Consider the following 20,519-nt stretch of genomic DNA (forward strand, 5'->3'; position numbering starts at 1 on the left):
GTTTGGATCAGGATTTCTTCGTCTTTGTCAGAGTTTCTTGTTTCTTCTCTGGGAGGTGAGGGAGGTTCTTGCCAATCACAGCAAGGCTTCACCGAAGAAGCTTCCCTGCTTAAATGGCTTGTTCCTCCCACCAGTCAGTCTCTCTTATGGATTTCGCTCCTTCTGGACCACTTGCAAAGTGTGGATGAACTAATTTGTTTGATCATGTCCATCTAGCGATGATTTCTGTCTGCTGCTTTTCAGAGGGTGGCATTTATCACAGTGGTGTTCTGCAAAGGGTCATGTAACCCATCTAGCTCCTAACTGGTACCTGATTTTTCTTGTACACTGTCCTTTCTGTGACCAATATGTTGATTCAGTAGTAGCCAGCGTGTTACTGCATGTCTTTGTGAAGATTTATCTTCTTATGGAAAATTCTGTGAGAAGTAAGGGAGCATTACAGGCCTCGGTGGCTGATCTCCTCCTTTCAGATGGTGTTCTTTAGAAGACACATGTTGTACATCTCAAATACCTGTGCAAAATTCATACTCAGCCAGATTTATCACTACCTTTCTGGCTTTCTTTGTAGCACCTTAAGGCTTGTGTATCAGCTGGGATGCCCCTGGGATGAATAAACCCTCTGTTTATACTCAGGGGACCAGATATTTCAAGTGATCCTTGATCCTGTGTCAGTGCATGTTTTCTCTGACTTCCCAGCTGACTCTGTGAAGGCTATGGACACATGCTGGAAGGGACAACTGTATGTGCTGGGCTGTGTTCCAGGACCAGAGAGCTGCAGCAGCTCTCTGTCACCTGAGCTCAGAGCACCCAGGACTTTGCTGAGAAATGCACCTGTGTCTCACTGATCAGGCTGCTCTGGCTTTCCATCTTTATCTCCCTCAAACATTTCACTTTGCAGAGGCATCTGGAACCAGATTGAATATTTGGAGAAGGTCCTTCACTGAAAGCATGGTCGATCACTAGAACAGGTTCCCCACAGCACCAAGCCTGTCATTTCAAGGAACATCTGTTATATGATTTAGTGTTGGGTGATCCTGTGAGGAACAGCGAGTTGGTCTTGAGGATCCTTATGGGTCTCTTTCAACTTGAGATCTTCTATAATTCTATAAGAGTTTTGTTAAGCAGTCCTCAAATTGCTGATTGCTGCTTAATGGAAGATTTCTAAATGCATCCAGGGAGCTCACTCTCAGCAAGTGTGCATGTGTACTTGTCTTTCAAAGGGAAAATAAAGGTTACCTTGAAGTAAGTAAACTGAAGCAGCTTTGCAGTTAGCTGAATTAACGCATTAATTTTCCTAGAAACTAACCCTGAAGAAATCCATGAGTATTCTGGGCAGCAGAATGAGAAATGAAGAAATTTGTAGTGTAGGAATGGGCATAATTGCAGCACAGTTATTGATTGCACCTTTTAAAATGCATACAATTGTAAGGTATTCTTCCTTATTTAAAATTACTAGGTATTGCCATGAAACATGCACATCTCTGTTCTTTAATTTCTTGGGTTGTAATTCCGCTTTGCAAATGAAAGTAGGTGAATGATAACTACAGCAAACAAGTGGGAATTTATAGAAGTTATCTGAGGGTGAAGGAGAAGACTGCAAAACTCTAAAGTGAGCTTTTCACATGGAAGAACAAACAAGTAAACTCTGGAAACCGTAGAATGTGCAGTGATCCAGCTTGTCTCCTCACCCACAAATTTGCCCTTCAGTGTGCAGCCACATATGTTTGATTTATTTTTGATTGACATAACAATACAAGAGCCAAATGTATTAAAACCGAAGCTACATTCTGAACTTTGGTGTTTCATCATGTGCCAGCAATCCAAAGTGCTTTTCCATGTTGTTCAAGAGAGCACTATCATCAGCAGTAATAATAATTTCAGAGTAATTAAACTAAACTATCTCTGTGCATCTAAATAAACAAATAGATTGTGGTTCTGTAGAATGTGCATGTGTATGCCAAGTGTGAGACTTGACTACTTGTCGAAATTGAGATGCTTTTAGTGTAGAAGCATTCTGTTTCATTTAGTATCAGCTCCCAGTGTTTCCACCAACTTCAGGCTTACAAGAGACTCTGGTGTCTTGGTAGGATATTTTTTACTCCAATGTCTTTTAGAAACTTTCATACAGATATAATTCTTGATTTACCTGATATTTTTAACTGTTTTACAGTCAGAGGTATTTAAAAGAAAAATGTTATTCATTGTCTTCAATCTCCTGTATCAGATGAGTAACATATAAGCTGCTGACAAGTAAGAATTGTCATAAAATTCTGCACATAAGAAATTAATAGTTCAGAAGTGATGAGCAGTCTCTCTCACAAGCTGTCTTAATACTTTTTTTTTTAATAAACCATTGGTGCATTTGAAAATTGAAACTGACTTTTTCTGTGACTTGGTTTTTAAAGTGGATGTAAATGCAAATTGTGCTGTATGTCTAGAGGGAAGAGGTAAATGCTTAGTTACTTTAAAGGATGAGAATTTTTGTGGTTAGCAGAATTTGTTTATGCGTGCCAAATGACTTGGGGTTGACAGAGGACCACAACTGCAGCTAGTCAGGCAAAACAGAATTCAAGTGTGAATATTCTAAGCCCTTCCCTTCAGGCATAGAAAACTAGTCAGTGCTCAGCCTTGTCAGAATTTTCACATAAGCAAACATTAACACAGTGTAGTGAGTATCTACAGTGATGAGTAGTGGCACTGTGATGTTACAGCTTTCTCTGAGAAGGTGGCAGCAGCAGGGACAACCATCTCTCTCTTCATCAGTCAGTTTCAAAGGACTAGGCAGAAAAGGTTGATTCTCCTACTTCTCAGACCTGGAAAAGGAGGTCAAGCTGTAATGGCTTGGACAGAAGTGGCTTATGTACATCTTGTGTCAGACTGTCTGGTGGAACCCTTCATACAGCTGGAAAATAACAGTTTAGGGGAAGCACAATGCTTTGCAGGAGCATGTTGCATGTGATGAAAAATGGGTTCACATGAAAGTGGTTTTGAGAACAAGTTAGTTTTATATTTCCAAATTGCTTTATTTCAGTTTCAGTATGAAATTTAATAAAGTCAGAGACAGAATTTTTTGTTTTATTTTTGTAGAATTCAACTTTATTGAATAAATTTGAAAGGTTTTAGGGCCTGGTTTCTTTGGTTTGGGTTTCTTGAGGGTTGGGTTAATTTTTTTTGAAGTTTCTCATAAACTCAAACTAAAATATTTTGATTTATTTTCCAGAGGAAAAACATTCACAGTTGTGAAATGAGCCTTAAAATAAACAAACAAATAACTAGTACAGCTCTGCTGTTAAGTTCCAGTATCACGTTCACTGTTCCTCCCCTGTTTCTTCTTTGCTGTGGGAAGACAATAATTTATATCAGCTGTTTTTCTTGGGATGTTGTGTTTTTCCCAATGCAACTTGTAAATCAAAAGGGGTAGAGCTGGGGCTCTGCTGCCCTTGTCCTCTGGGACCCTTTTCTGCCCCACTGAATGCTTGTAGCATTCAGCAGGGTAACAACTATTCTCCCCTCAGTGATCAGAGTGCAGATCTGAGTAAGGCTAGGTGAGAATGAGAATAGATCCTACAAAATCTCACAGCTCAGATCAAGTCTGTCTGAGTAGCTGTTGCCCTGTGCAGAGTGCAAAGGGACCTAGAAGTAATTTCATTTCAGTGCAAAGTTGTTTCTTGTTCAGCAGAGATGAAAGTGCTAAGAATTGATCTGTGTAGATGTTTGTATCTGACCATGTTTCTTTAAAACAAGGGCCGTCTGACTATCTTGACTGCCTACTGATAAAATGCACGACCAGTTTTGCAATAACTATTTTTAGGCAGTGCATCTTACTCCTTCTTTCTCCACATTTGTCCCTCAGTGTGAATCATCAGCTTTTAGATGCCTTATGCTCTTTCTAACTTGGTTCCTGACAGCTGCTGCTTTGAGAAAGGTCAAGGAGGGCAAACACAACTTTAACACTTTTAATACAGTATTTGATTATTCTGTTTTTAAATAAATGCTTTTTTGCAGTATCTAGTAAAAAAGACTGAACAAAGTCAATGAGTTGCACGGTTTAAAATTCAGGTCTGGTGGGAGAGTGCTTCTTGTAGGGAGTTTGTGATTTCATTGGTGTTTGGAAGAAGTGCAAGTGCGATTTTTTTTTTTTTTCTTTACAATTAATAGTATTTATAGAGAAAACAAAAATTACTGCACAAGCTTAATGTAGGTCTTTTGATAAGGCTGTGTATTCTACTCATATGTGGATTTATCACGGTCAGACAGATGTGAGAGCAGAAAGGGATGCACATCTTTAGGGTGCCAGAACTTCTTTCTTTCTCCTCATCCAGGCTTTGCATTTTTATTTTTCATTTTCACTTTCTTTCCAGATAAATCTGGTGTTTTAATTGTGAAGATCTTAGAAATATTTGAGGAGTGCACAATACAAGTTGCCATCTGCCAGCAGCTGGAACAGTCTCCTGTTACACTTTCACCCGAGGATGCTCTCATCAATGCAGAGGAGCCAATACTCAAAGTCCTCTTCACGAGAGAGACAGCAGCTCACCTGAAGAGCAGGCCACAGGATGTCATCCACATCTATCCCCCATGGTGAGTGAGAAGAAGGGGCCACGCTTGCTGTAGCACTGCAGGGCAAAGTGGAGTCGGTAGAGTGCTGGCTGCACTGTTGTAGGAAAAACCTTGGGGGGTAAAGGGGGAGCAGGGCATTCTCGTGGTCATCTGTCTCTGGCAGATTGAGAGACTTTGACAGATACCTTCAGGACAGCTCAGATAACAACTAAATGTGTATCATGATGCCTCTAGTGTTGCTCAGGGCTTCAGTTGTGTTTTCACTTAATATTTTCATGTTTAGAGCACCAGAAAGGCCTGAGCAATGTCTTATCAATGATAAGGCCAATAAAGTGCATACTTTCTGGTAGCAAAGCAGTTCAGGAATGCTCATCTGTTGTTGTGAGCATGGGTATAATATTTCAGTGGAAAAGTCTCTATTAACTGTATAGCATTCAGTCTTCAGTTCCCTGAGTTCCTCTGCAGGCAGCCCTTTCTGAAATTCTTCAACATGTTTGGTCGAGGCTTGGGATTATTTTCTGAATTGGATTATTTATCTGAATTTTAAGGGGTAGCAAAAAATGATGAAAGTTCTAGCAAAGCAGCTGTTTGGTAGCAGCTAGAGTTTGGAAGGACTAATCTTCATAAAAACTTAGGGGAACTTGGAAATGGGAATATTACTTCTTTCTTTACTACCCTCCACCCAAATTATAAAAGAGGAAATATTTTTCATCTGTATTTTAGCGTTCATTACCTGAGTTTTAGCCTCCAGCTGCCTCTCATGTTTGACCATATCCTTTTGCAAAATACTTTTTTCCTGTTTTGCAAAGGTCTGTATCTGGTTTTTGTCTTCATTGATAGCTGCAAATCTTTTCTGCGTTCCCCAATTTGTAATCTCTTGCTTCTGAAATGTATTTAACTCTTTTTGGAAGCAATTAAAAAACTAAGGGAGATATTTTATTTAGGGTTTATTATGGCTATAGATACAACTATTGATAGTTTAGATATGAATAGATCGGTAGCAAAGGGAAAATGAAGTTCGGTATTAATGAAGTTCTAGTCTGATATGATTCTGATTCACTGCCTTTTTTTGCTCTCATTTATCTTTTGCTTCATAAGCTTTTCTTCATGCTTTACGTTTTGTTTTATTTGCCTGTTTTCTTCTTGTTTCTCTCACCTACAGACTTAGCTCTGTTTTTCTCTTCAGGTTTCCTCTGTCATTTTTAAACCACGAGATTTTGCATTTATGCAACTGTATCCTTCTGTGTAGACGTTAACCTACATGAAGATTTTTGTACTAGAAAAACTGTTTCAATTAGGGTGTGATTCAACTTTCCTCTTTTTTTTTCCTCCTTCTCTCTTTTCCTGAGCTGTTACTGTAGAATGCTTAGCATGTGTAAGTCTCAGTCTGCTGCAGCTTTTTTCACGTCTGCTCTGGAAAGATGTAAATCTGCACTGATACGATCCTTTCCAGACTACAGACATCTGCAACTGTACTAGTGTAGTCTTCTCATTTGTTTAAATTTTAAGATGTTCTGGACACAAAGTTCATTCCTGTATGTATTCAAACTGAGATTTCTTTAGAATGCTTCATAGCTAGCTGTCTGTCTTCCCAGAAAGTCTGCCTTTTATTTGCTTTTTTAATATATGTGTTTGGTTTTTTTGTTGGTTTTTTTTTTTTTAGTAGGATGTGGTTTTCATGTAGGCAAAAGGTTATTTCATTAAACCATAATGTTTAGACAGAGGATACATCTGCATTGTCACAGTTGCTTTCCTTGCCTATATGTCTCTCAAGGCACTTCATAAATACATCCGTTAATTGTAGCAAAACTGCATTATACCTCATGTCTAGTCCTATTTGCTCTCTTTTTGAAATTTTCTTACTGTCAGTTGTCTCTTTGTTTACTCAACCAACTTCAAAAAACTTGGGCTGGATAGTGTTAAACTACTGGAGGCAGGGAGGGGAGAAAATGAGGGATGTTTTTGTTTTGAATTATAATTTGGCACTTTTAGTTTACATTAATTGGAAGTTGGACTTGTATACTTAGTGGAAGTTTCCTCTATCACAGTTCCAAGCTTCTATTCTCTTGAACTCTTACTTGAGAGCTCTGAATGCTGAAATACAGTTCTTGTTACTCTGCATCGAATTTGTACTTCTGTTGTTAAAAACAAATGCTGTTTCTGTTAAAATGCTTGTCTGTCAATTGAAATGTGTGACTAGTGAAAAAACAAATTAAGTAAATCTAATCCTGACATGGTGAAATAAGCATATTTATGTATCTTATTAACATCTTATGTATCTTATTAATATCAGTCAGAAGCAGAAGGGACCAAAAGAAAAGTAGATGCAAGGGAAAGCAATCCTTAAATTACCTATGTGGTTTTGGGCTACATAACACATTGTTGTCCTGTATTTTGAGACAGTTGTATGGCAAGACAGAATGGGATGAGATGGGATGTTTTGTAAGTGGTCTGCTTCTGGTGCTGTAGTGTCCTGAGAGCAAGATTTCCCATTACCTTTAAAACAAAACTCCGGAATGACATTCTGACTTTGGTTTTTGCTCTCTGACCAGGCAACCAAATAAGTAAGATGTAGACACACAGGCTGCTGGCTCCTGGAGGTGATTATTCATGTCAAAAATTGAACACATCATTTTGGAGCCTTTGTAAAATTAGACTTTGTTTTTGTAACTGTACTTACATGTGCTGTGAACTCAATGCATAACTTGGTATGTGAAACATCTCCAGCAGTAGACTTGCATTAAGTACTTCAGGAAACAGTGTTTAGAGAAGTGCTGATATGCTTGTTGGTATTTGTTTGCATACAGAATCCCATGAAACTTCTGCACTGCAGTATAAGCAATTTAATTTCAAAAATAAAATATTGACAGGAGGCTGGTTGTAAGACTTACCACTGGACATTGGACATTGCTCAGGAGATCGGTCCCATTGGATTTCAGAGGAGCTTTGTGTCAGGGCAAGAATTACCAGGACTGAACCCAGATTTCTTTGTAACTAGATACTAATTTATTCGAGTCCAATGTCTTAAGGTACATATTTACAATCTTGAAAGCAAGGGATTTAATGTGAGAATTACCACTTGCTATTGGGAAAGCAACCTGCATAAACTGATTAAAGCTTTCAAGCCGGCGTATGTGGTGGAGGACAGAGCTCAGCTGCCTGGCCACTGAGACATCTGACAGGAGCCTGCTCTGATCTTGTGGCTATATGGAAGTATTATTGCAGTGTTGTATCTAAATAAGGCCTATTAGCTTGGACACATCACATGAAAACGATTGTATGTTTTGGGCTGGAGCTGGTTTCTGTCTGGCCAGCCAGGAACAAAACAGCCAAAAGAGCTCAGCCCTGCCTGCCCCTGCCTGTGTAGGCTTGCCTTTGGTTTTCTCTGCAGTATCTGAGCAATTTCTTGGATTAAGATTTTAAATGAACACCTCATAATTTTTTGCAAACTGAATCTGAATCATTAAGTGTTTTTAACACCTGGAAAAGAAAAAAGTTTATTACTGAGTTTAATTAAATTGATTACTAAGCTTTATTCACTTTGCAGAAATACATATGCAGCATAAAGTAGATTGCCTGCAAAAACATGAGAGAGTGGAAGGAAAGGAAACACTCTTCCACTGGTGGTGATTTTATGGCTTCAACTTACCTGGTTTTTTTTTCCTGTTTGTTTCGTTGTAAAAATTATATAAATAATTTACCATACCTAACAGAAAGTAATAAGAGTTAGTATTTTTAGAAGTTCTAGGATTCATTTGACTGCTGACACTGCAAGGCTTGGGGATAGACAGTTTGCCTTAGATACTCCTGTCTTCTGCTTATAGATATGCCTACTAGTTAATATTCAAGACAAACTGACCTGAGGAAAATGGTGCTGATTAGAATTCTTTCCCTTGCCAGTAACTTTAACGACTTTGAAATGTTTTTCATGTATTTCTGAAATTAAACTACTAGAAGTATGAGATATTAATAGAGTTCTTGGCAATAGCAGTATAAACCACAGATCACGTTTTGATTTGGACAGGCTCAGAGATCGATCCATACCTATTGAATGTGAATGTCTGGTATGAAGCCTCTAGTTCAGGAGGTTCATGTGGTGCTCATTACTGGGGGCAGGGACAGTATGAAGGGGATATAACTACTCTGTTCTGTTCTTACACTGCCTGAAAACACTGCAGAAAACAAGATCCTTGGCTGGATAGCCATTATTCCCCATGCAACTTCTCTGAGACAGTTTATTTTAGGAACTTGGTATGGCAAGTACATAAAACACTTAAATCTGTGACATCAACAAGCAACTTCAAAGTTGTTCTTTAGTTTCTCTTAACCTGTGAAACCACGGGGAGTCATAATTACTCAACTTTGAGTGTTCCAGTGCCTGGAGAAAGTGTTTAATGTGGACTTCTCATTTCTGTTTGCATAACGCTAAATTCAGTCTCTCCTCAGTGAAGGAGTTTTAAAAGACTTAGAATTATTTACTGCCAAGAAGAATAACTCATTCAAAACATTGCTGCAGATCAACTGATGTACAGGGATGAAATCTTGTATCTTAAGTCCTTTACTGTAGGCCAAATGGTGGAAGTTGCTTTAGAAATATGCAGGCAAGCTCTGAAGAAATTTATGTACAAGAAGAAATCTGGTTTTGTGCATTCAGGTAGTATTCTACTTTAGAATTATCCTGGGTAATGCTGTAGGCTGTTTTATTGACTCAACAACAGCATTTATGATAAATGGGTATGTTACTGTGATTTTTGCATTGTCTTACCTAACATAGTCTTACATCATCTGGGTGAGAAACAACAGGAGCAGCACAGGGAGCTAACATGAAATAAATGGGTGTTTTGAGCTAGCATGGCTCGTGCTAAAGAGCATTTGGCTTCCATTTGATGGAGACTTTTATCACTGCTGCTCTCACCAGGCAAGGAAGCATTTAAGAACATTTACAGAGTACCTCCCTATCACAAGAAAGATCATGTGAAAGCAGGATCTAGGCTTCACATATTAATGAAATGCAGAAACAATCTCCTGCTGCTCTGTAAAGAAAGCAAGCATCTATATCCTAAATTTTCTCAAATTAAGGAAAGACACTTATAGAACATCTTTTATATACATTAATTTTCTCTGGTTACTCCACAGAGAGGCAACTTCTTTGAATGCTTGATAGATCAGTTTTTTCCAACTGAACAATGTTCACCATCTTCCTCTGATGAAATCTGGACACTTATATATACACATATAAATATTCAGACGGATGGAAAAGGGGGAGGGGGGGAAGATCACCAGTCAGATCCCTCTCATTGGAAGGATGTTGGCTCTGCCTTAACATCTTCAAAGAAAGAATGTAACAATAGCAGAGTGGGGGAACCCTGATAAGAGGGACTAGGCTCACTCAGAAGATAAAATTCTACAAAACTTGAGAGCTGTAAAGCCAGTGTGGGCACTATTTCTAAAGTACATATGGGAATGGCCTTGGAGCCAAAGATCAGATCATATCATCTGCTTGGAATTGCTTCTCAGAGATCATCCAGTTGTGAAAATTGAAGTTCCTTTCAGAACTCTTTGCTATCAGAAGCAGTTGAAACAGCAGCAGGTTTTTTGCAAGAATTTATTTTTTTGTTAAGGTATACTTTTCCTAGTGCAACCACTTCAAAAGAGGTGATTTGTCTTTTGAGAATAGAAATACACTTACTTTCTGTGAACTGAAAGTGGTCCCTAGCAAGCTTTTAATATCATTTCTTCAATATTTTTTTGCTTTGTCTTTTCTTGGCAGAGTAGTCCTTAGGATTTTTCTCCTTTTTTTTCTTTTTAAAAAATAAAATATTTCCATCCTCTCATGGAAAGGGAGAAAATTTTACCTGTGGAGATGCTCAGGTATTTGCTATTTTATATCTCTACAAGTGAAGAGATTAAGCAATTAATATTATTTGAGTTTGTTTACTTTGCATGTAGAAAATCAAAGCAACACAATTTCTTAGTAATCTAATCAGTGAATAGTTGTGTTCCTTCATAGGTGAATGACATAATTGGAAAAATGCAGAATTGCACAGCTTTGATTCCAAGAGGAGAATAAGTATTTTATGTAGTTTCTGTGATCTGCCACAACCACCTGAAGCAACAGATATCTGGTATTTCGGATGTGGGCTATGTCTAATAAACACAGTAACACGATCACACTTTTACAGTGAGACAGGCAAGCTTATTTTTATAAGTGTGGCACGGATAGACGTGTTATACAAATGCCATATAGAAAATACGAGTACTTGAAAAACAAAGATGAAAAACTTGCTCTCTATAAAAGGGGTTTCCATGGAGAAAAGAATGGAAACACAGGAAGACAGGAGCCTCAAGATAGCAGATACAGAGTTCTGTAGATTAAAACTGGATTTTTAAACACGACTGCCTGTCTCTGGACTAATAGCTGATGGTATCTTGGCATGCTGAAAAAGGGGAATTTCCACTGCATTGTACCAATGAGGTGCGGGGGTTTGCTGACACATTTGTTTGCTTTCGGCCAAATGAGAGGGGTCAGAAGCGAGCGGTGTGTTTGCAAAGCAGCAGCTTGGTTTTCAGATCAAGGTTGAAATGCGTTGTTGCCAGCACAGGAGCCTCCATCGGGGCAGAATCCCTCTGGTCTCCCTGAGCAGATGTGTGTCTGAACTGGGCACATCCAGTCAGTTGTTGTGCTCCTCCCTCACACCCCTGCAGCCTGCACAGAGCTCACCCCAAAGGAGCACTCGCGTTGTTCTCGGGATGTCATTCTGTGCTCTGGAGGGAGTCTCCACCAGGATGGCGTTTTCCAATATGGGCTTGTAAGAATAAAGGAGTCATAGAAAAGAGGCAGGAGATATGAACAGCCTGGTTTATGCTTGGGGTGTTTTTCTACATTTTTCCTAAATAATACATACCATCCAACTTAGATCCTACTGGAATAACTGTGGTGTCCAGTTGACAGGAAAAATCTGAATCGCCTCGCTGTGGTGCTTCCATGTTGAGGCATTAGCTTACATTTGAGTCCACAGCTTTTTAGCAACAGAATAGGAAAATTGTTTTTAAACATCCATTCCTTACAGTGATGTTGTTTATGTCTGAAAAATTACTGGAAAAAATACTCAGTGAGAATAAAAATGTCTTCTCCTAATATTCACAAAATAGTCTTATCCTGAAAAATCTAATAATGTTTTGTTTTGTTTTGCTTTTTAATGAAAGTTCTGTACTTGAAACTTTCCAGCTTTTATAAGTGAGGAAATTCCAAGCATTTTGTAGTGACAGATACTGTTAGTGGGTAGTTGTCCACTGACGTCAAAAACAGAGGATGGTGAACAGCTTTGTTCAAGTCAACGAAAAATGTACGGTCTTGGATAAACTCTGTGTTAGCAACGGAGCTATCAATGATATATGAGCAGCTTCACATGAGTTCCCATGTGTATTCAATCCAATGCTAAATTCCAGATCTTGTTTAATGAGCAACTGGTGGAGCCAAGACCTGGCACTGCAGTCTGCTTTATCCAGTCATGAAGGAAAAACAAGCTAAATAAGTTCAGATGAACAAGTTCAGAATTACTGCAGGGTTATTAAAAAGTTGTGATTTGTATTCCTCTGCTAATGTTTATGACTAACAGATTTGGGACGTGTAAAACAATACTTAATTTGTAAAAAGACCATGTGCCAAAATTCCTTCAGTAGTTTAACCACTGAAGAGCAAGTTTTGACTTTGTGAATGGATTTCTCTAAATGTTTAAGATTATCAGTAAGCAGTTAAATTTTTTTTTTACACTTTGAAAAATTACAGTTTCTGCTTGTTGGATTGCTGTTCAGCACTTTCACTTCATGAAATAAAATATATTTCCATAGCTCACTGTGGAAAGGCAATTTTCAAGACAAGTGCCATTCTCTTTATCTATCAGGTGTGATTTGCTACTGTAATGGTAGGTGTGTATTTAGAGTGAGATTTTTTTCCATGCAGTTATGTTGGAGTTTCAATATGCTGGATATTTTCTGGGTATACGCTGGGTTTTTGAGCTAAGGATGCTTGTGTCCTTGGGCAATTTTGTGTGGGCAAAGAGATAGATAAGGTGGGAGTTTGCCAAATTATCCTGTGTAGTCATTCCCTACAATATCAAGGTATGCTTTGTCAGATTCCTCCTCTTGAATGTCATATTTAAGTGTAGGTAAGCAACAGTTAATTACTAGCAGAAATAGTAACTAAAGCCCCAAGTATTTCAAAAGGGGAATGTTGCTTTCAAATATTTGAAAGATTTGGAATGTTGCTTCCCAAAATACAGTATTTAAAACATCTCAGCTATCCTGGGGGACGGGAGCACGGGAAGGCAAGGGAGAGTGCAAACTTTACTGTTACTTCCACCAGGCAGATTACTTCTCTTTCAGTAAAAGCTCGTGCAAAAAATACCCGTGGTTTTATGTATTTTTGGCAGAAGAATGTGCTTTGGTATATGAAAGAGTTCAGCTGTGAAACTTTCGGTATTGCCTTTTGTGTGTTTGATGAAGCTTCTCTTCCTACCAGTTTTCCAAGTCAACATTCACTGTGCAGATTTCAATGCATTTCTTCTCCCTGACTGATGCATTACTTCTCCCTGACTGGTAGGCTTCTTTGACAGTGTCCTGAGATGTCTTTAAAGAGTACTTCTCTAGTTACTGCCCCAGTACAGCCTTCTGGAACACCAAGTTTCTCCAATCAGAATTGTTGGAACAATATTTAGAGCACTAGAAGTCCTGTACAACCACTAATTTTACCTTTGGGGGATTTGTGTTTGGAAAGCCAAATCACTGATGTGGCTCCAAAAAAAAAAAAAATCATTACTTGGCAGTATGTGGGAAGAGGGGTTGTTATGTGTATGGGGGGTTTTTGTTTGTTTTGGTGGGTTTTTTCTCTTTGTTTAACCTCTTTGGACTTCTGAAACATTACCTTTTTTCTCTCTCCTTGGTGAAAGAGTTAAAGAAATAGTTAAAAATAAAGAAGCCTAGTGAACATTTCTGTGGATGCTTTTTGTTTTCATGGTTATGTTCCCCTTTTCAGAGTCTTGTATTTTTTTTTTAATAAGCAGCTTATGTTTGCTGTTGAGCAGATCACGATGGTAGACTTCTGCATGGTCTTCCTGAGAGTCACTGTCCATAGTTAGTCCAAGGTCCTTGGCTGTCATAAAAAACAAGACTGCTTGTCCACCTTGACACTGCTGCTGTTCACAGCACATCTGTTAGTGCAAACCCAAGTCACTCAGCAGCTCCAGCTAATTCCTTGTAACATCAGCTGAGACTGTGAAGAAATATCCTGAGGTATTCTGAAGTATTGTTGAGACAGACACTGAGGATCATAAGTACTTAACTACTCTCCAAAAAAACCTGGCAGAGTATTTACAGTGCTGCATGAAAGCACTGAACTTGAGAACACTTAAGATTCAGTATAAAACCATAAATTACGTTGATTATATTTGTGGTTTCATTTATCTTCCCAGCATGGCACGGCATGTCTGTCTTTTGGGTTTCCCAAAAACAAATTTCTCCTCCAAGCTGAGGTTCATTTTTGAGGGGCAATGCTACTATGTGAGATTTGTACATTACATTGGTGCCTTAGCAAAGCAAATACTGCTTGTCTTCTGGTTCACTGAGCTTGTCATAAATATTAATTTAATAGGGCTGGTACTGTTTTATGCACTGTGAATGTACAGATTGAAGAAGAGAAATTTTATTGATATGGGCTGTCCCTGGAACTTAAAGGGTTTGTAGGCTTAAAGGAGCTCAGATTTACAGTATATATATATATATAATAATCATTCTTCAAATTATTTGAAGTCATTTTATACAACAAAGAACAATATAGTTAAAAGAACAATATTGTTCTCTATTATATTCCCATATATTTCTTACCTTCCAGCTCTCACTCAAAACCAAATAAGTTGCCCAGTATTTTCTTTGTCTTTTTGCAACCTCATGTGGTTTACAGTTTGAGAAGTTCTGCATGAGGTGATTGTCTAATTTTGCTGGGAGAGATTTGACCCTAGGAGTTTGCTTTTGAATCTTACTGTATAGCAGGGACCTGTTTTCTAGCTGAACTCAAAAGCAAACCCTTTTTAAAAACAAACTTCAACATACCACATGATCAGCTTCTAGAACAGTCCACCTAAGTCTTGAAAACTGCCTGTGGTTGTAGATCACTTCAGATAAAACTGCAGTTTCTTGATTTTTGAGGACTGATGCTTACTTAGGAAAGAATGGAATCCTATTAGGTTTACTGGTTACTCTGAAACTGTCCTAAGCACAGCTAGAGGAGAAAACAAGGGGGAGAAGTTATTTCTACAACCCAAATATAAATACGTTTCTGTTCGGGGGAGGGAGCAACTTTCATGTCTATTGATTTTTTAGATTAGACTACATATAAAAGTATTCTTTTCCTGTGTGTTCCACTTAATTGGCTGTGATTCTTTACCTTTGATCATGAATCTTGTTCTTTGGCAAAGCCTTACAAATTGAAGACTGCCTTCTTAGAAGAGGTCTGAGATTTGGAAATACATGTAGTCTTGCATGCAAAGCCCTTCTCTACTTACTAAACTCTGAACACCCATTTTCTAAATTAATATAGGTATTACTTGGGTTGCTGTGCTGATTTTTTTTTTTTAAGCTTTTCATGGAAAGTACTTTCTTATCCCGCATTAACAGCTCCATTTGATGTATTTTGACTATGTCTAAGTAAAGCCATTTTCCATCCAGAAAGTGCACTAAATGTATTGGTTAATATATTGGATTTGTTATTAGTTGTATTTTAACTTCTAAATTAGCAGTTAATTAGCTGCATTATCATAATGCTACCGCTTTATTAACTATAAATGACCTGAGGATGATTTGGAGGAAAATACTTCCCTGCAAGCTAGCCAGGCAAAATACAGCCTTTTAACGTGTAACCTCATCGGATGTTACAACTTCTACAAAATGGATATATTGGCATTATAAGCATGTAGAAGCCAGGGTAGCAGATGTGTTTTGTTGCCCCTTTCACTGAAACTGGGCACGACGGCAATCCAGTGCGTGCGGGCTGGAGTCTGGGATGAGATGCCCTCAGGTCCGGGCATGGAGACAGTGACATTTGCCTTCCTTTAACTTCTGCTTTGACTCTCCTCAGCTTCCCCAGCTGTTCTGGAAGTGACAGAGCAGTCACTGTGCTGTACGTGTGGTGCAGAACGCGTTCCCTTGGCCGCGTTTCCCGTCCCGTGTGCGCTCGGCGGTACCGCGCCCGTTCTGTGCTGCGCTCTGCTTCGATTCCATCGCAGGCTTCGGAAATGAGTTATTCTCAGTTATCGCGGTGGTTGCAAAGGGCAGTGCTGGGAAAGCGTCTTCCTAAACAGCATCTCCACGGCGATTCCCGGGGCGGCGGGCGGCTGCCCGAGCCCCCCGGCCGCAGCTCCGTGCCCTTCCCGGCGGCTGCGGAAGGTGGCAATGTTGTCAGCAGGAGCCCGGGAAAAGCTGATCTCACCGAGACAGCCCAGCCGCTGCTCGGTGCCCACAGCTTTCTCTGGCGTCAAAGCTGCACGTCCGTGAAACAGGAGCCCGCAGCCGGGGCGTTTGTTGGGGTTTGTGCGCCATCGCTTCTGCACAGCTGGTGATAACTGGGAGCGCTCTCCGTGCTGGATGTGGGGATGCGCATGAGGCAGGCACCTCACACAGCTCTGGTCCTGGGGCTTCTCCGTGCTGGCTGCCTCTGAACGTGCAGACCGACACCCTTCCTCCACCCGGGAGAGCGAAACTGAGCTCTCTAAGTGAAGTTTCATTACTGCAAAACACTTGTAAATGCTTCTGAAACCCGGTGTCGTTTTCTGCTCACTCCCCCGGGATGTTTACAAACTTTTCTTTGAATTGAACTTACCAGGGGAGAAACTGAGAACTTCCCTGCGTGCCACAGTCGTGTTAAGAGCTACCTCCTGGCTATGACAGGCTTTTAACCTGTTGAAAGCCTCACAGACTTGTTCCCGGCTTTGGTGGGGATTTTTCTCTTCTCTTCTCTTCTCTTCTCTTCTCTTCTCTTCTCTTCTCTTCTCTTCTCTTCTCTTCTCTTCTCTTCTCTTCTCTTCTCTTCTCTTCTCTTCTCTTCTCTTCTCTTCTCTTCTCTTCTCTTCTCTTCCTCAACTAACTCAGTGAATCTTTTTAACTTCTTCGATCGATTTTCTCTAAGACTTTTGTGCCTTGTGATTTTTAACATTTTTCCCGTCTAACGATTATTCTTGACTATTGAGGGAAAGTACGAGAAAGTTCTTGATTTATGTTATCCCATTCCTTTCCTCTTGACTGTCTTGATGCTGCACTGGTAAATAGATCATCAGTTTTAAATTATCATGGAGCCTTTCAACATATTTAATTACTGGGTTCACCTCTCATTCTGTGTTCCTTACCATGCCTTTCTGACAAGATGTAATAGACTTAAACCATTTAGGAGTTCAAATGGGGGAAAAAAATTAAGTATTCTTGATGTACTTTATGGTAAGCAGAGAGCAAATAGGATGACAATTACCTCGTAATCCCCCACCTTCCTCCTTAACTTTATTTGCAACACAGATGACAATTTTTGTTGGACTTTGTGTCTAGTTACTTCTTTTTCATAAGATGGGAAGGTAGAGCTATGGTAACTAATGCTGTACAGCTTGCAAGACTGTGAAGTTGTGTGTGTGTATCTCCTTCCTGACTCATGTATTGGACATGCTAGTACATGCATTAAATAGACACTGGAGGTTTCTAGAACTGCTTTGGTCTCTGCTATGCAAAGATTGTTTGCTGGGTATCAAAATCTGTTGCTGTACGGATACTTTGCCTACCACCACTCTTCACTTGTACAAATGGCCCAGCAGTTGTCCAGGACAACCATGGATAATGACCCCTTAGTTGTAAAAAAAAATGTAAAGGAAGACTTTGAGAAACCAGTTGGGATTTTGAGCAGTTAATTTGGCAGAAGCTGCTATATTCTGTCTCTCTGAATCAAATGACAAGCCAGCGAAAGCTTTCTGTTTTGCTGTGCTATGTGGGAGAATTTTCCATTTCAAAATTGAAACTGGAAAAAATAATCTCCAATTCTAAACAAGAGAGTTTACAATACGGTGGGTTGTTACCACTGTAATTTTTGTAATTATTTCTTTTTGTAGGAGTAGTCTTATTGCTTTAAGAATAAAGTAAAATATTTCACCTTGGGACTTTCTTTAAACACCGCTGAGTAATGCAGTCTCATGCTGTTGTAATAATAATTTGGCTGAGGAAGAGGCTTTGTGATCCTAAAATTTTCATGTTAAAGGAAGTAGATGCTAGACACAATATAAAGCATGGAAATGAAGAATTTTGTTTTCTCCTTTCAACCAAAGGGAAAAAAATACTTTCCTGCGATTTCAGAGTATTTTTAACAAGCCCTCATAGCTATTAGGAGCCTAAAATGGTAAGCAGCTTAGTAATAAAATTATATTAATAAAACTAGCATCAAAATGACTCAAAGTTATGTACATATGGTTCCATTTTACATGGCAAAAGAAGCTTTCTGAAGTCCATTTGCCTAAAACAAAGGTTTTAATGGAACAGTGTAGTGATTTGGCCTCATCTCTGCTTATCCTTTTTTTTGAATGTAAATATGAATGCCAAGACAATTAACTGGGTAATTTACCCAGGCAGACAGAGCTGAAGTTCTGTAGGTAAGCCCTGCTTTAAGGGCAAGTTGGCATGCTGTCTCCTGCTCAAGTGCATATCGACCTTCAAAGTGTCTTAGCGCTAGGGATAGTTCACCCCCAGGAAGTTTAGTTTAGATAAGCATCTGGATTTTTTTGGGTACCGAAATCTGGAATGCAGCAGCAAAATCTGATGAGCACAGGCTCTCATATCTGAGTCAGCAACGGGGCTGGATCCACTCCTGTTGTTCAGCACTTCCACTGCCAGGCCCAGCCAGAAGCAGAAAACAGAGATGCGTGAGAAGAAAAACCAGGGAGAAGTGCAGGGAGCATACCTCAAAAAAGTACGAGCAGGCTTCAAAACAGAGTTTGTGTAAGTTGTGTGTGAAAGTGAGGAGCTGGGAAAAAACTCACACCTTCTCCCAGTTCTTCCAGAACCTCAGGGTGAGTTTGGTTCTCAGGAAGCTCTTGGCTTAGCCCTCTGTAGGCAGGGCTGTGCATCATTAGCACCTGGAGTCTGGGCTGTTTCACTTGCCGGATGTAAAAGTGAACCTGTGAAATTAAGGTGGGGTTTTTTTTCCCCCCTGCTTCTGATGCATCTCAGGTATCACAGGACACACTGATACCAGTTGAAATTTTAGACTTGGAGAAAAAACTATCCACTCGACTGGCAATCTAAGCAAGAAAGATATAGTAACCAGGAAAGAGAGTTAATGTATTTTTCTTGGTGATCTCTGGGTATTACTCAATTTTCTGATCTTTTTTCCTCTGCACCCATTGTTTTCTCAACTTTGTTATTCATGAATGAAAACTTGTTCTGTAAGTTAACGAAAGTGGTTTCTGTCTCTAGAACTCAAGTGAACTGCTGTGGTTCTGCCACAGCAAATATCTGCCACTTTATGTAGGTTTTTTGCTGAAAACGAATCTTTAAAGTATTTGTTGTCTTCTGAGGCTGAATTTCCAATCTCGTGCCCATTTCATCTGCAGACATCAAAGCACTTGCCAGATTTTGACAGGAGAAAGTTACCATGACTGAATGGCAGTGCGTGCTTGGGACAAGGCTTGTGAATCACAGGTTTGTGAAGCAGCCTCCTGAAAAGACGTCTGAAGCTTAATTCCGTGTACCATGCATAGAAGGAAGTGACTGTCACTGTGATTTCATTCATGCTTTTGGCATCCCAATGTTATTTTTGGTGATAAAAGAATAATAGAATGAATAAGCAGCTAAAACACAACAGAAGAGGATGAATTTAATCTTCAGGGAAGGTGAGAACACACCCCAGTTCTCATCACTTCTGTATGCTAATCTCCATCCAAACTTCAATACTAGGGATTACATTGTCAATCATTTTTAAAAGTTCATCTTTCAGAAATTCTAAAGTCTAAATTTCAGAAGTGACCTGGTATTGATTTGCATGAATTTGCATTTTGATAAGATGAAATAAAAAAAATTTTGAAGGAAAAAAGGGAAAATTTAAAAATCCCTAATATATAGCTGAAAAAAACCTCTATGTATATTTAGGTTTATATGTAGTATGAAATAAAAAATAGAAAATGGAGAAAAATGTCAAGCACCACAAAGTGTATAGTATTCTTCAATGGTTACAGGCCACCTTAGCTTAGCTTAATTTCAGAAAGTACTAAGGACATATTTCATTTCTTTGCTATTAAGCTTAGGAAATTGACCAGTTCCACTGAACCACTACTTTCTTTTAGGTAATATGATATTTTTGTTACATTTCTTCTTATTTCTGTTTTTTAGTGATAATCTTGTACTTTTTTCTCACTTTGTTGCAAAACACACCTAAAAAAGGTATTATTTTAAATAGTCACGTATACTGACGGCTGGCTGTTGACATCAGTGAACTTCAGTTAAAAATTTTAAATGCATATATTAAAGTACAGATCAGCTGATTTTTTTCAGCTGACTGATGATTTTTCAGCTTTATGAAATAAAATTAATGAGCCCCGTTGTCAACTTTCTGAACAATACCGATTTGTTGGTCACTGGAATACTCATGACCTCTGGAGAAGAGTGCAAAAAAGATGGGTTTGGTTTTTCTAGCTGGTCAGATGTGGCCAGCTGGTATGACAAAGGTAAGAACGCTTGGAGGATGTCCTTACCAGGAAAGTGGTGTGTTTACTTAGCCCGTGGTTCTTCACAGACCAGGCTTCTCTAAAAAAGTTGTAGGTGGCATGAGGTTGGTCAGAGGGCAGACACTTGTTTGACCTTTTAGTAACAAGTCCTTACACTAGAAGAAAACCCAAACATGTTTCTATTTTTTAAATTGCCATAAATGGAACTAGAAGCTG

The 20,519-nt window shown here is 39.1% G+C and overlaps 1 protein-coding gene across 3 annotated transcripts in view; it reads left to right on the plus strand.

Moving 5' to 3' along the window:
- SPIDR (scaffold protein involved in DNA repair) overlaps positions 1 to 20,519 on the plus strand; it is a 193,852-nt gene that overhangs the window by 69,644 nt on the left and 103,689 nt on the right. For all 3 annotated transcript variants that reach the window (XR_015807293.1, XM_014874307.2, XM_088174758.1), the window contains exon 8: positions 4,362 to 4,581. Coding sequence is in view for 2 of the 3 variants with exons in the window: in XM_014874307.2 (XP_014729793.2) it covers positions 4,362 to 4,581 (220 nt within the window). In the remaining variant the exon portion in view is untranslated. The remainder of the gene's footprint in view (positions 1 to 4,361; positions 4,582 to 20,519) is intronic.

This window comes from Sturnus vulgaris, chromosome 1, assembly GCF_052056855.1.
Source record: "Sturnus vulgaris isolate bStuVul1 chromosome 1, bStuVul1.hap1, whole genome shotgun sequence".
In the NCBI taxonomy this organism is placed as follows: Eukaryota; Metazoa; Chordata; class Aves; order Passeriformes; family Sturnidae; genus Sturnus; species Sturnus vulgaris.